Source organism: Lemur catta, chromosome 4 (assembly GCF_020740605.2).
Source record: "Lemur catta isolate mLemCat1 chromosome 4, mLemCat1.pri, whole genome shotgun sequence".
NCBI classification, from domain to species: domain Eukaryota; kingdom Metazoa; phylum Chordata; class Mammalia; order Primates; family Lemuridae; genus Lemur; species Lemur catta.
This window is the reverse complement of record NC_059131.1, coordinates 72,281,108-72,295,819: the sequence shown is the minus strand read 5'-3', so window position 1 is coordinate 72,295,819 and position 14,712 is coordinate 72,281,108. Positions and strand designations below refer to the sequence as shown.

The 14,712-nt window shown below is 43.8% G+C and overlaps 1 protein-coding gene across 1 annotated transcript in view; it reads right to left on the bottom strand.

Annotated features, from left to right (window-relative positions):
• Window positions 1-5,135: 5,135 nt before the first annotated feature.
• The window catches only part of VWA3B (von Willebrand factor A domain containing 3B), a 204,299-nt gene continuing 194,722 nt past the window's right edge, over window positions 5,136-14,712 (bottom strand). The window contains 4 exon segments of the mRNA XM_045550176.1: window positions 5,136-5,861; window positions 5,863-5,942; window positions 5,945-6,162; window positions 14,116-14,216. Coding sequence (XP_045406132.1) covers window positions 5,661-5,861; window positions 5,863-5,942; window positions 5,945-6,162; window positions 14,116-14,216 — 600 coding nt within the window. The 3' untranslated portion in view covers window positions 5,136-5,660.

Genomic DNA, 14,712 nt, shown 5'->3' with positions numbered 1-14,712 from the left:
GACCCACTAAATTCAAATCTCTGGGAACGGGGCCTGGGATTCTGCACTCTCAACAGGGCAAGGTACAGGCACACTGGAGTTGCAAACCTGCATTGTAGGTAGTAATTTCCACCTGGGACAGTTTCTATTTTGTTCTACAGGTAAGGATGAAGTATTGGGAAGACTCACATGTAAGAAATATTTAGATTCCTGGCAGGAGGTTAATCATTTATATTCAAGCATATCCTGAGAGCAAAGAGACATATGTGGAGGCTTCCGATACTGTGGATAAGTTTGTTAGATTGTACCTCCAAAAAGCCCCAGAGAGAGGTGTAAGACCTCATGACACTCCCCAGCAGACCACGTGTAAATCCACATGATGGTAGAGTTGCTTTTAAAACAAAAGTGAGATTGCACAACAACGTGAATATACTTACCACTATTGAACTGTACACTTAAAAATGATAAGTTTTGTTGTGTGTTTTTACCATAATTAGAAAAAACGTGAAAAAGGGCAACTCAAGGGTATGAGGCACCCAGTCTTTGCATCAAAAACAAAGCTTTTGCAGTAACAAACTCTTGCAGTAACACACTCTTGCAAAGTTCAGAGAAGGCTCACCTAAAGCAGACTCCTGATTAAATGCTGCCTTGCCCGGGCTTCCAAGCTTTGACAGGGGGTGAATGAACACAGATAATTCATACAGAGAGTAGACTGAAGGCAGATCAGTGCCCAGGGAGCAGAGACACAAGATGTGCCTTAGGAATTGCGTGTTGGTGGAACTTGACATGTTTTTCAGGATCTCCGTCATAGCAAAACAGCAAACAAGGTGTTTCTCTAAGGGGCACGAGGTGTAGGATAAAAATGTTAACAAAGAGAAGAGATGTGGAAAAGAATGGAGAGGGAGAGCATTATTCAATTAACCTCTCAGAGCAGCCCCAGGATTCTAAGTCCCTGGACCACCATCCTCCAATAAATCCTAGCCCTTGGGAAAGTAAAGGAAAACAGCCTCTCATTTAGGCTGGGGGCTGAAAATAGAATGTAGGCAAACATCTGAGATTGGCCATCTAGCCTCAGAATATTCCCTGCTCCTTGAATGGCCCCATGTAGTCCCTCCTTTGGAAGACAGTGACCCTAATGTGCCAGGAGACCCACATGAGAGCAGCAGCACAGCATTCTTCAGATGGAGTCAGCTGTCTCCTGTGGGGTCTCCTGACGGCTGCCAGACAACAACCTTCCCACCCCTCACCTTCGCACTCTCCAGCTGAGCCAGCCTGAAACGTGTAGGGCAGACGGTCGGGAAGGGCAGACCAGGACTCCTGGGCATGGGCAGGAGCTGCTGTCCACAGGGGGCATTTCTTCTTCGTTAGGGAAGCCTCAGCTCTGTTCCTAAGGCCTTTCAACTGATGGAACCGGGCCCACCTAGATGATCTAGGATAATCTCCTTTACTTATAGTCAACTGATTATGGACTACAATCACATCTACAAGATACCTTCACAGAAACACCCAGATTAGCATTTGAATAACTTGGCACCGTAGCCTGTCCAAGTTGACATATAAAATTTTTCATGATGACAACCACAATTTCCCTGATGACTAATGACGTGGAGTAGTCCTTCATGCACTTATAGCCAATCATAGATCTTCTTTTTAAATATGGTCCATTTGAAAAATGGATTATTTGCCTTTTTATTACTGAGTTGGAGGAATTATTTTGATATCCTGTATACCAATCCTTTATCAGATAATATGTTTAGCAATTTTTTCTCCCAGTCTGTGGTTTGCTCATTCATATCCTCGCTAAGTATATTTTTTTGAGCAAAAGTTTTGAATTTTGATGAAAACAAACATCAATTTTTTCATTTGTGTTTGTTGCTGTTTGAAACATGACAAAGAAACATTAGCTTACCGCCATGGTCACAAAGATTTTATCTTATGTTTTAGAATTTTTGTAGATTTAGCTTTTACATTCAGGTCTAGGAACTATTTCAAGTTAATTTTTATTTATGGCATGATGATTTATTTTTTATCTTCATTTTCCCTATACAGATATTCAGTTTTTCCAGTTATCATCTGTTGAAAAGACTTTCTTTCCCCCATCAAATTGCCTTGGGACTTCTGTTGAAAATCAGTTGACCAAATACATGGGGGTCCATTTCTGGACTCTTCCATTCCATTGAGCTATATGGCCATCGTTTCACCAACGACACATTTCATTGATTAATATGGCTTTAAAGTAGGCCTTGAGATCAGGTAGGTTAAACCCCCCAACTTTGTTGTGCTTTATCAAGAATGCTTCAGAAATTTTAGTTCCTTTATATTTCTCTATATATTTTAGAATAAGACTCCTAATTTCAAAAAGCCTCCTGGAATTATGTGTGGAATAACATTGAATCTATAGATAAATTTGGGGAGAAGTGACAACTGAACAATATTGATTTTACTTCCAATCTTTGAACATGGTATATCTACTTATTTTGGTCATCTTTAATCTCTCTGAAGAATATTTTATGGTTTTCAATGTAGAGGTTGTTACTTCTTTGCTTAAATTTATTTATTACTAACTACTTTGTGAATTTTGACATTAAGTGAAACTTTAAAAATTTTATTTTCAATTATTTATTGCTAGTATACAGAAATACAATTGAGTTTTGTATATTGACTTTATAGCCTGTGACTGTTATACACACTTATAAATTCTAATGGTAGTGCTGAATATGCCTTATGATTTTCTATATAAGTAATTATGAATTCTGCAAGTTGAGATATTTTTACATGTTTTCTGATATTTATTTATATATTTATAATTGTCTTATTGCACTGGCTAGGACCTTCAGCACAATGTTTGATAGAAGTGATAAGAGTGGGCATCCCTGCCTTGTTCCCAATCATAGCAGAAAAGCATTTATTGTTTCACCATTAAGTATGATGATAGCGGTAGATTTATTTTTTCTAGATGCTTACAGGGGGTTCAAAGGATTTGGGGACTGATCAAAAATGATATCACCATGACAAGCAGTAACATATACCAAGCTTTATTGGGTGGCACTTGGACAGAGTTGAATGAGAGGGGACATCACTCACAGCATGAGACCTACACCACAGGCTTATGGTGAGGGGGTCACCTCCAGAAGGAGGGCAGAACTCCTGGGAGAGAGGGGAGTCGGAGTGAGGTGTCTTGGTGATGTAGCTCAGCAGTATAGCGGGGAGTCTCTGCTAGAGACCTCCGAAGGGCAGCAGTGGCTTGAAGCTTACAACTGCAAGGCTCTATTTTTAGCAATGGGTAACAGCTGCTGGGTGAGATTTCATGGAGTATGTAAAGCAGCAGGGTCTAAATGGCTAAAAATATGCTTGTTTGGGCATTTAAAAATAATTGGATCTGTAAAAACTTCAGTTGGATGCCAGCAGACTTTTGAGCTAATGGATCTCAGCTTGCATAGAAGAAATAAACAATCTAGAGACCCAAGCACAGAGGTCACCTTTAGCTCATTTATATTAACAGTGCCCTTTATCAGTTTGAGAATGTTCTTCTCTTTTCCTGTTTCCTGAGAGTTTGTATCGTGAATGGATCTTGAATTATGTCAAACGTTTTTCTGCACCTATTGAGATGAGCCCTTAAATTGGAATGGAAAGAATTGAATTACATTGATTGAGTGTTGATTATTAAAACAATCTTTCATTTTTGGATAAACTCAACTTGGTCATGAGGTAGCTTCTGTTTTATGCATTACTGGCTTTGATTTGCTAATACACTAATTTGCTTTTATTGTAATCGTTGTTGTGATTAGAGTCACGCTGGGCTCATAAAACAAGTTGAGAAGTATCTCCTCCCCTATTTTCTTTTTTTTTCAAGTGGCTCAAAACAACACAAATTTATTCTCTTGCATGTCTGGAGGTTAGAATTCTAAAATCAAGCTATTGGCAGCCTTCTGGAAGCTTCAGGGGAGAATCTGTTTCTTTACCTTTTCCAGCTTCTAGAGGCAGTGGCCAGTGTTTTGGAAATTGTTACATACATTTTATCCGTTGATTTAGTTGTTTTTGTGGGCATGTAAGTCTAGTTCCTGATGTTGCATACTGGTTGCAAGTGGAAAGACACTGTTACAATTGCAAGTTGCCCCATCACACTGACTTAGGCATTATCACTGAACACACCACGTAATAATGTCATTGAATACATCACCCATTGTAATGTAATGCCGATACAGTATTATTGTGTATATTTGTCCTGTGGTTCATTGTTCCTGAACATTCCCCACCAACAGACAACAGAGATTGGTCCAACAAGGAAGTGGAGATGAAGAGAGAGAGCTGGAATACAAAGAGAAGATACCACCTTCCAAATGTCTCATGGCGTCTCTCTGGAGCCTGGCACATTGTCAGCACTCAATTGTTTGTCGAACAGTTGCATGAATGCACGCACACTTACCCACATGCTTGCGTGCATAAATAAATGAACGCAAGCCTATGGCTGGGTGGTTTCTTTCCTCCTCTGCTAGTTCTCCATTACGCAGACTAGACACCCCACATCCTTCAGACCCCCCTCCTGGGACACAGTTCTCATTAGTGGAGGACTGCTCCAGGGCCTTCCTGCAAGGAAGGTTTCTGCCTTCTGGGAGGCAGCACGCCGTCCCACACGCTGTCCGCAGCCTTGTTTCGGATCGTTTCCTCACTCCTCAATTCCTTCCTCACTGCATTGCTATTTTTACCCTGATGCTCAGCTGATGTCCCTCATTCTTTCATATTTTCGGAAGTGGATTCCTCTTTTAATTTCTTCACCTTAACCTCGGTGACCCTTAGATTTCAGGATGTGAACACCACTTTTAATTAGCACGTGATTTTTTAGAGTGTCAGAACCCTGCCCTATCTTTTCTATTTGCAAAAAGCATCCAATATTTCCCTTAATGATAATCTGTACTCTATTATTATCTAGCCCCAGGGCTGTTACTGACTAGACAAAGGGAATTTGGTAGAGCTATGTCATTTTTGAAATTAATGAACAGAATCAAATACTTTTATATGTCATTGCTAAAATGTGTTCAAAGAAAATAGTAACAAATAAACAACCCAGTAGTTCTGAAATGTTTCCCAATGTAAGACTTTTTATTCTGGTTTCCTGCCCAATTAGAGGTACCTACAACAGACTATAGACAAAAATAATTAGGAAGGGCTCAATAAAAATGTCCAGAAAACAATAAAAGAGGGAATGTTCAGTCTTGTAGACCTCAGACAAATTATCAAGTCTTAATTTCAGTCCTAATATTGAGTGTCAGCATCCCTAATTCAGATGGGATGAGCAATTTAAAACAAGACTGTAGGCTTGGATCCTGACTATGCTGACTTCTAAAAACTTTGAAAAACATAAGACAGTAATCTGTCAGACTAAAACTTCTGGATGTGAAGAGTCTACCAGAAGATTGAATACGGTTTTGTGAGGATAGGGGCAAAAATAGGATAAACAACAGTCAGGAAACGCCAGAACCAGTCTGCTCAAACAGGTAGGAGAGCCAGGTGGGGATGACAGGGGACATGAACCTTTGCTACAAACAGGGCAGACTCAGGTGGCATGAAGGATGGCCTTACCTCAGCAGGGGAGCTAGTTCCACAGTGTCAAGGGCTGAGGTCTGGCAGCTCTGGAGGAATGCTGGCTCTCTCAAACATAGCTGCCACTAGACTAAGGCTTCTCAGCGACGGTCCTCAGCCCTTTGCTGCCGTGGGAGGCTTGACGAGGACAGGGAAAGGCTGCTTGAGGAGGAGGTGCAGCAGTGATGGCATGGTGGGCTGAGGCCCAGGCCCCCGGCCGAGGGCAGTTTTCTGGGGAAGTGGAGGTCAGCATTACTTAAGGGTGTTAGGGTTTTTGCTATACTGGGACCTAAACTGGCCCCCTAAACTGGGGTATGATCTCATATGCACTATTCCTGAAAGAGATTTCAGGGTGTCCCGGAGATAAATGATGCCGCCCCCCCTTTGGGCTTGGGGTGTGTCTTGGGGTAGGACTCCTGGGACCTGGTGCCATGGGAAGAGCAGTCTGAGTCTGAGGACGCCATCTTCTGAAGAGGCGGCTTCTTGGCATGTCTCTTTTTCTTCCTTCTGGGATTCTCCTGTCTCCGCTCTCTTGAATCCCCAGTGTCAACTTCCTTCAGTGGCCTCGGCAGGAGAGTAGAGTTCCTCATCCCCACATTCTCTCTAGAGAAAGAGAGAGAAAGAGATCAGGGTCACCCTGGTCTTGACCATTGCTGTGTCTACGAGTCAGCCCCATGCGTGTTTCACAGCTCTCTGTCCACACCCTTCTTCCCATGGAAAGGAGGCTCGGGAGTCCTGTGGGCCCGATGCTCTAGGCTGGGCTTAATCCCACTCAGGTCATCCCCACAGGCCTTTGGTGTCTGGAGCCTCACATGGCACGGAGAACCTAACTGTTTGGACTCCGTCCTGACCAAGTCAGTAAACGGACAACTTCCAACCCAGAAGCCCCTGGTAATATCCCAGCATGGACCCCTGCCCACCCCAAGGGCTTCAGCTTGGCCCCTCACAGTCCAGTTCATCCCTGAACCAGAGTTTGTATAAATACTTTAGAGACATTCATCCACATCCCCGGGTTTCTCTAATGACTTCCAGGTGTGCTATCAGAAACATTTTCCCATATGCCAAAAATGTTATGATTTGTATTTACATTCAATTGAAAAAACTTAGGTATGACTATGAAGTCATAGAACTGGATTACTATGTAGAAAATGCACTGCACAAAGCTTATTTATCAGAAGTGTTGTCCTTCAAAGAAGGCATCTTGGGAACATATGACCTCATTCTAGCCAGGGAACTGTGGCTCCCTGTTTTGGGAACACACTTTTTCTGTGCCTTCAGTTGAAGTTAAGGACACCAACTACCTGGTGTTAAGCCTCATTTTGTTCCCATAATCAGTATCGACTACTTTGATCACCCTGTCTTTGCTATGAATAACTTTTTGTTTTGTTTTGTTTTTACTCTGAATAACTTCTCACTCTTCTCACCATTGCTGCTTTAGATCCTTCTAGAAATTGTCAGGAAGCAAACAATAAACTGGAAAAAGATTTTTAGTTATTTCCAAATAGAAAATGCCATCATTCAAATCCCTCGTCAAAAGATCAAGATTCACCACATGTGATCATTTTCATGGCTCCAAGACTCAGGAGAGAATTCCCAAGAAAGATTAAAAAATTGGCCCAAGCAATAGCAGTGACATTAGAGAAAGGCTTTCTGGGAAGCCATAGACAACATTATCTTTAAATATGAGGCCAGTGTTTGTGTGGCTGTGTCAGTTCTGGAATACCAGGTTCTTAGAGACATTCTGAAATTGCACTTCAAGGTTGTAGTCTCCACCCCTGCTCTGTGAAATCTAAATAAAGCCTTATCCATCACATTACCCTCAGCTATCCCTGAAATTGCTGCCTCCCTTCAGAGCAGACTAAGTTGACACATCCTATTTCCTTTTCATAGGTTTTCTCTATTTCCCATGCAGTAGGATTGATCTAAGTTCAGTCTCTATCCTGTAAGCTCTCAGAAAGAAGAAGAACAGGAAGGGACGGTGGGAAGTACGGAATTTTCAGGTATACTACAAGAACCAGAGAGTAGGTGGAAGAGGAGCCTCCCTACCTGTGGGAAGAAGACCCTGGAAGGAACGGGAAGAAGAAGAGCAAGAGAGACCACGAAGCAATGTGTGGACAGCCCTCAGTAGGGCATTGGTCACATAGCTATGGACCACCTGAATAATGGAATTCTAGGCTGACAATAATGAAACAAGAGGTGAAGTCACTGAAAGTCACAAACAATATATTAAGTGAAAAAAACGTTACAAAACAGAATGCATATTATATTTTCATTTTTGTTACGAAGGCTGTGGAAACTTTTGTGTCACACTGTTCACAGTCATCCCTGGGAAATGAATTCCAGCCGAACTGTCATGCTAAAAAAATGGTTTTTTGCAACTGTTATATGTAATAAGGAGAAACAATAAAGCTTTTTATTTTGAGGAAAAATAAGAATCAACACAGCAGGGAAACCACTCTAGAAAGGCATATACCAAAATATAAATAATGATTCCTTTTGAAATGTGGGATTATGAATGGTTTTTGTATTTTTTGGCTTTTCATTTATAAATTATGTTAACTATACATTGCTCGTGGATGAAAAATAGAACAATGTGAGTTTTCATGATTAGAACAAAAAGCAGGCAGGGGTTTTGATTAAGGACAAGCCTTTACATGAAGCAAGCAGATATTGCTCAGCTACTGTATTTCACTCTCTGGAATGACCAGTGTTGACCAGGTTCACCATATTTCACAAGGGAATGTCCCTGTATTGGGGGGTGAGGGAGGAGCAGGGTAGGGGTACACCTGATATGAGAGTCCCCCACCAGGAGAGGGTGCCATGGCCCTGACCTCCGGTCAGCCACGTTCTCCACCAGCACACCTGGAAGGGACCCACTAAATGGCTTTCTTCTGCCCAGCCTCATACCAAAACAGATTTAAACTAGATGCCCTATTAATTATTTTAGGCTACAGATTTAGTTGAATAATTTGATGCACATATGATAATTACATGTGTGTGTTTGGGTGGGGGCAAGTACTGTGGCTTCACTGACTTTTCAGAAGAGGCTGGTTCCACTTCTGGAAAGAAAGTACTGAGCACCCACTCCACACTCTCTCTGGGGTCAAAACCCACCTTGTTCACGCAATCAAGCACTGGCAGCTCACCAGTGTTCCTGCTGCTTCCGCAAGGCCTCATTTCTATTCTGTCCCAAGGGTCTCTCTGCCAGCAAGGCTGCCTTAGAACACAAAGAACAGAAGGGCCTATGGGGCAGGCATCAAACAGATGTCTGGTGGGGACCAGGAGGCCTCTGAGTTTAACTAATTGAAGGGGCAAAAAATAAAGAGACCGATGAGAAAAAGCTGTTGCCACTTGAATTGCTACTATGGCCTCAAGCATTGGTGAATCTCTATGACTCCTTGTGTTCCCTTGTCCCAAGGTCAGGGCACCACAGCAGCTTTTTGAAAGTAGCCAATGGCATTTGTCCTTCTGGCTAATATAGGACATTCACGGACGGGGCTTATTGCTAAACTGCTTGTTTTTCAGGGCTGTGCTCCAGCATAGGAAATGGGGCTCCTGATCTGACCGGAGGGGGCTAATGATACACAGGGGCTTAATGATTGCACAGGCACAGCTCCCTCTAAGGGAACAGTTGTCAGGAGTGACCAGGCGAGATTAAGGGAAGTGATTCATTTAACGTCATGTCAGAGGCAGAGCTGAATCTTGAAGCTTCTGTCAATGACTTAATTTCACCGCTGTCGGGAGGACAATGTCGGGCCACAACACTGCACAGAGTAGAGGGAGGAGTGTTAAACAACACGGACATTATCACTGCCCTTGGGACAGACTCCTAACTCCAAATGGCTTCATGGAAAGTTACCAAACTGCTCAAAAGAGAGATAATGGGAGGCTAATTTTTATTGTAACAGAAATTGGGGAGCTGACCACAGACCCAGATAAACCACACCCGAGCCCTCCCTCACAGCACATCCCTAAGACCACACAATGACGATGGGGCGGCAAGAGAAGAACATTCCTTGCCTCCAGGGTCTTGGTACCCAAAAACTTCCTTCAGGTGCCCCTTGATTTCTCTGGAGCACAGAGAACACGATTAGTTCTATTTGGCTTTCCTGAGATCACATTTGGAATGTTATTAATTTTTTTTTAAGAAATCACATTCCCTGTCAAGAGTTTTGTTAAGGAGGAGCCTTGACGGTAACTGCTCAAGCCTTGTTCTGTCAGGAATGAAGGGAGGGAGGATTCCACCCCTGCTGGGAGGGATTTCTAGCCAGTTGTGAGGCACCAGATGTATGAATTCAGGTCAGGCCTGCCGGAGGCCCCAGCCTGTGGGTGGCCGAGCAACACCTGGGAGAGGCACTTGTCTCCGCTGGAAAAAACCAGAAGCCAGAGCATCCACCCACCAGGTGCCTTCACCTGCAGCAGCCAGAGGCCACAGCCCTCTGATGCTAACAGGACCACAGGGAGGCAGCCAGGCAAGAACTTGATCTGTGAGTCCCCCAGCCTGGTGAGGAGAGAGGATGCCAAACGGGGGAAGATTCCCAGTTTCACTTGCTCCTTGGAGTTATTGAGAAGGTCACAAGGGAGAAACCACATGTGTGTTCTCTAAATGGAGAAACACAGAGGCAGGTTAAGGAACAGTCTCAGTCTCTCTCAGAAAAGATATTCCCGATGCCACGGAATGTAGAAAGAAAGCTCAGGGACACTGCTGTAGGGAATGGAAGGGAAGAGCAATCGTTTCCCTCCATTGGACACACACTCAGAAGACACACCTCTCAGCTGTGAGGTCAGAGCAATGCGATCGTAGTGCTGCAAAGGAAAGAGAAAACCGGTACCAGCCGCACCCGTTTCGCATTGCAAATATGGTGATACCAAAATTGTCTCCTTTAAGAACCAGTCATTTGGAATTTAGCAATATGGATAACATATTTTGCAAGCCAACCCTGTTAAAAAAAAGTCTTCAAGCGTCACTTAGGTGTCAAATTTTGAGTTGAAAATGAAAATTAGCCTTGACTTTATCCATGTTTGATCAATTTTGAACCCTTCACCTTTCAAACTGTTTCCTTCCTGTCTTTCACTGTGCACCACCCTCAGTTAGGAGTCAGGAGAGGGACCTACAGGAAATTCGCTCAGTCACCCACAACTGAAGGCCCAGGAAGGAAGAGGAGGAGGAGGGCCGAGGATGGAGCTGGCTGCAGCATCCTGGTACACCCAGCTGCTTGGACCAGGTATCCCTTGTCTTATCCCCAAATAGATGGTTATAGTGGACTCAATATTTGAAAATTAAATTTAGTCAAATAATGTCCTGTTGGAGATGTAAACTACAGTACATTTATTTAATAACCCATGAAGAAAGCGCTAGGAATTTTTTTTAATAGCTTCATTTGATATAATGGTGCAAGGATACTAAGGAGCAACCAAAGGGAGGCATGTCTGTCCATAGAGTGAGCGAGAAAGCGCCCCTGAGGAAAGGACCTACCAGAAGGAAATTCCAGCGTAGGTAAAAAATAAGACCTACACCTTTATTTTTGTGCTCAGTTCTGCTATCTCTGATTTTAGAAACAGAGACAGGTTAAGGTCTGAACTTAGGTGGGTTGAATGTGACCTCTGCTTGGGAGGATTCTACTCAGTCGCTTGCTCCCAGAGAGGCAGCCAGAGCAAAACACAGTGGAAATTACAATGGCAGACTAGGGAGTCAATGAATACTTCCACCATGTAAAGCCCTAGAAGAGTAGATAATTAGCAGCTAAGAGCTTTAAATAAGGCCTGGGGAAGCTGTGGAACAATTAAAGGTTTTTCTCAACACAGAAAGAATTGCATTTTAATTCTAGAATAGTGATTGATAACTGTTGAACTTAGTGAAAATGGGCAATACCTAGACGTATCTACTCATATTTTTTATAATGTACTGTAATTTGGATATAACAGGAACCAGGAGAAGAACCTGCAGGGACCATTTTTGGAGTAGAATTTTGAGATTAATTTTGAGAGAGATTAATGTACTTTTATTTTAAATGAAATATCATACTCATGTGGACAAAGAATGAAGGATTGTAGCATGCATTTCAATAACCATGTCTAAGAAAAGAGTCTCTACGAAGCTATGTACCCCTCACGGAGCATCGCTTGGGAAACTCTAGCATGTGTGTGTTTGTTCATTGGTTCATTCTTCAAGTAGTCATTGGACACATCCTGTGAACTGGACCCTGGCCACTGGGATGCAGAGGCAGATGGAACCTGGTCTCTACCTTTAAGGACTTGTGCCTACACAGTCCAACTGCAAAGGACATTTTCTTTAATGAAAACCTCTACAGGATGCAGGGCGACCTCTGGGACATTGGCTAGTGGTGATGATGCTTGAGTTCAATCTTGGAGTTCCCCAGGTGACCAAGGACGAGGAACAGCATAAGAGGGAGGGAATACTTCATCTGTCCAAAGGCACAGAGACCTGAAACAGCATGGTGTGGGGAAAAGCCTACAAGTCTTTTTGTGTGGTCAGTGTGCAGAGGGCATTGGCATGTTGGTTGGGGGTGGCAAGGGACAAGTGAGGCAGCCCTAGGACAGACCAACAGGAGGCCTAGCTGGGATAAGAAGGGGCTGGGGGGGTGGACACCGAAGGATTTTTTAAGTGGGGGAGGGGCAAAGCAGATTTGCAGGTGAGGAAACTTACTCTGCTCAGCTCTTGTGGAGAATGGCTAGGACTATGGCAGGAGGAGGCTGAAGGAAATGTGAGTCCTTGCAAGTTAGGATCACCATAACATGGAGACATATGGGCTGTGATGGATGAAGGACAAGGGGCATAAAAGATGACTACCAGATTTCTGATTGGACAACTGGGGGTTGGAAGGGTAAACTGAGATGGGGAAGGCTGAGATGGGAGATTTGTGGGAAACTGATTTCAGTTTTAAATGTGTCAAATTTGAAATTCTGTACAGTCAGGTAGAAATATCCAGTGGGTGGTTGGAAATAATGGTATTCCTGCCATGCATGGAACACATGCTTTGTGCTAGGCAATGACCATTCCTGATCTTTACATCATCCTAATCTTTCAGATGAGAGGACAAGCTCAGAGACAAATAATCTGCCCAGAGGCACAAAACTAAGGGAGGGATGTGAACCCAAGCCTTAGTTTCCAGTGCCCTTTCCCATCATTATCCACTATGGCTGCACAACCAGCTGGGGGCTTTCAAAAGACCCACCACAGGTCCCACTCTTAGAGTCAGTCTGTGGTGGTGGCTGACGGTATCCAGTGCGACTGTGAGAGCAAGCCCAGTCAGTGTGGACAGAGCTCATTGGTTCAGGCATGTGAGGGGTCCCAAGTGGCTTCTGTGGCAAGAGTCTAAGCAGAAGGTTGTGGAGGAAGCCAATACCCAAGGCTGGGGGAGTGAACAGGCGGGAGGAGAGTGGAGACATCGAGTCTATCTGACTGCATGTGGAGATCGGCAGTGAAGGGAAGGGAGTGTGCTGGGTCATGCTGCAGAAGCAAGGGAGGTTTGTGTGCTTAGGAGTGTGTGCATGTGCTTGCATGTGTGTGCATGGGTGTCAATGGGGCAGGCAAACCTGGGTTTTTGCTGAGGTGAAGGACTCAATGAAGAGGAGCTAAGGAGAGAGGAGAGAAGAACACAGGGATAATTGATGGTGCAAGGACCCGAGGTAGTGGCGGACAGGTAGTGGACCAGTCAGCCTTGGACGGAAGGAGGGACACTTACTCTTTGACATCAGGGGGAAGACAGAGAGTTCCATAAGTCCAGAGGTGGAGGATAAGAAGTTGAGGAAGAGAATAATTGATGGTTTCTGTTTTGAAGTAGAAGGTAAGGCCATCGGCAGAATGCAGGTTAGCACCTGAAGACAGCCTGCAAACTCTAATTAAAATTGGAGGAGGCTTCCTGGGCCCCTTTTCCCAAATCTTGCTCAAAATCCACCTTCATCTCTTCTTGTGTGCCCTTGACTCCAAGGTCATGGCTCTGCGACTCCAAACTTGATGCCCCTTTTTGGCTCCACGAACTTGGGTTTTTGTTTCCTCTTTAGGCCTCAACTCTTTCCTATTGACTTAGCTTTAATCCACCTTTATAGCTCTTAGCAATACCACTGCCTCAGAAGAAAATTTGTTCACTGCACTGCGGCCCCTGGAAACCACCACCCAGCCAGCCAGCCAGCCACCGACTCGCTCACCTGGCCACAGGCAAGCCAGGACCAGCACCTCACTCCCACCTCCAAACAAGGGGAGGGGCAGGTAGGAGATTGGCCCCAACTGAGACTAAATTAGAAGGCCTTGAATCTTTACAAATAAAAGGGGAACAACTCATGACATTTTCATGAATGCTTTTCTGAAGGGTCAGTCAAATAATGCTAGATTTGAGATTAGAAATGGATGGATGAACAAACAGCAGGACTAGGCTTGATACGGAAGGGATAATAATCACAGAGCTACATTTTGAGGAGGAAGTCCTCCATCTCTGCTTTTCTCCCCTAGGAGTTAGAGGTCATGGATCTTAGAAACAGATCAAAGGTACAAAGATATAATTAATATTTCAAAGGGTAAAAGTTGAGTACACTTACACATTTGGATCCTCTTGAACTGGGGTTGACTTTATATGAGAGCAAGAGAGAGTATACTTGTTTTGGCTGATCTTAATAAGTGCACTCCGAAGGCAAAATTCCTGTAATAATACCAAAAGAGCTCGCTCAATTTAAATCAGAAATGTCCACAATTCAGATATAATTTTATTCTAGCTCAACCCTTTATAATAGTTTCTAGTCATTATCCTATTCAGGGTGACACTTCAGAGAGCAGTTTAAATTCAGAGCCTCACTTGATAGTTATTTGCTGAATAAAAGTCATTGTTGAGTCCTCTCTGTCGTTTCTCCATATTCTGGGTCAATTGCCAAGTCTACCCACATAAGATGCACAAACACACACATATCCCTTTATATAACCACCTCCCTTTCTATCTTTATTTCAGCCTTGACTGTCTCTTTCCTGGATACCACCCTTTTGCTGAATGCCCCACCTTCAGCCTCATCAGATCTCCCGAATCTCCATCAGAAAAGCCTCCAATGTCCTTCCTGCTGGCCACACCACTCTACCCCCTAGCGCCCCCTGCCCTGTGGGTAAATTCCCAGGTCCTTCTCTGGGCTTTGAGGCTTTCCTTTGGG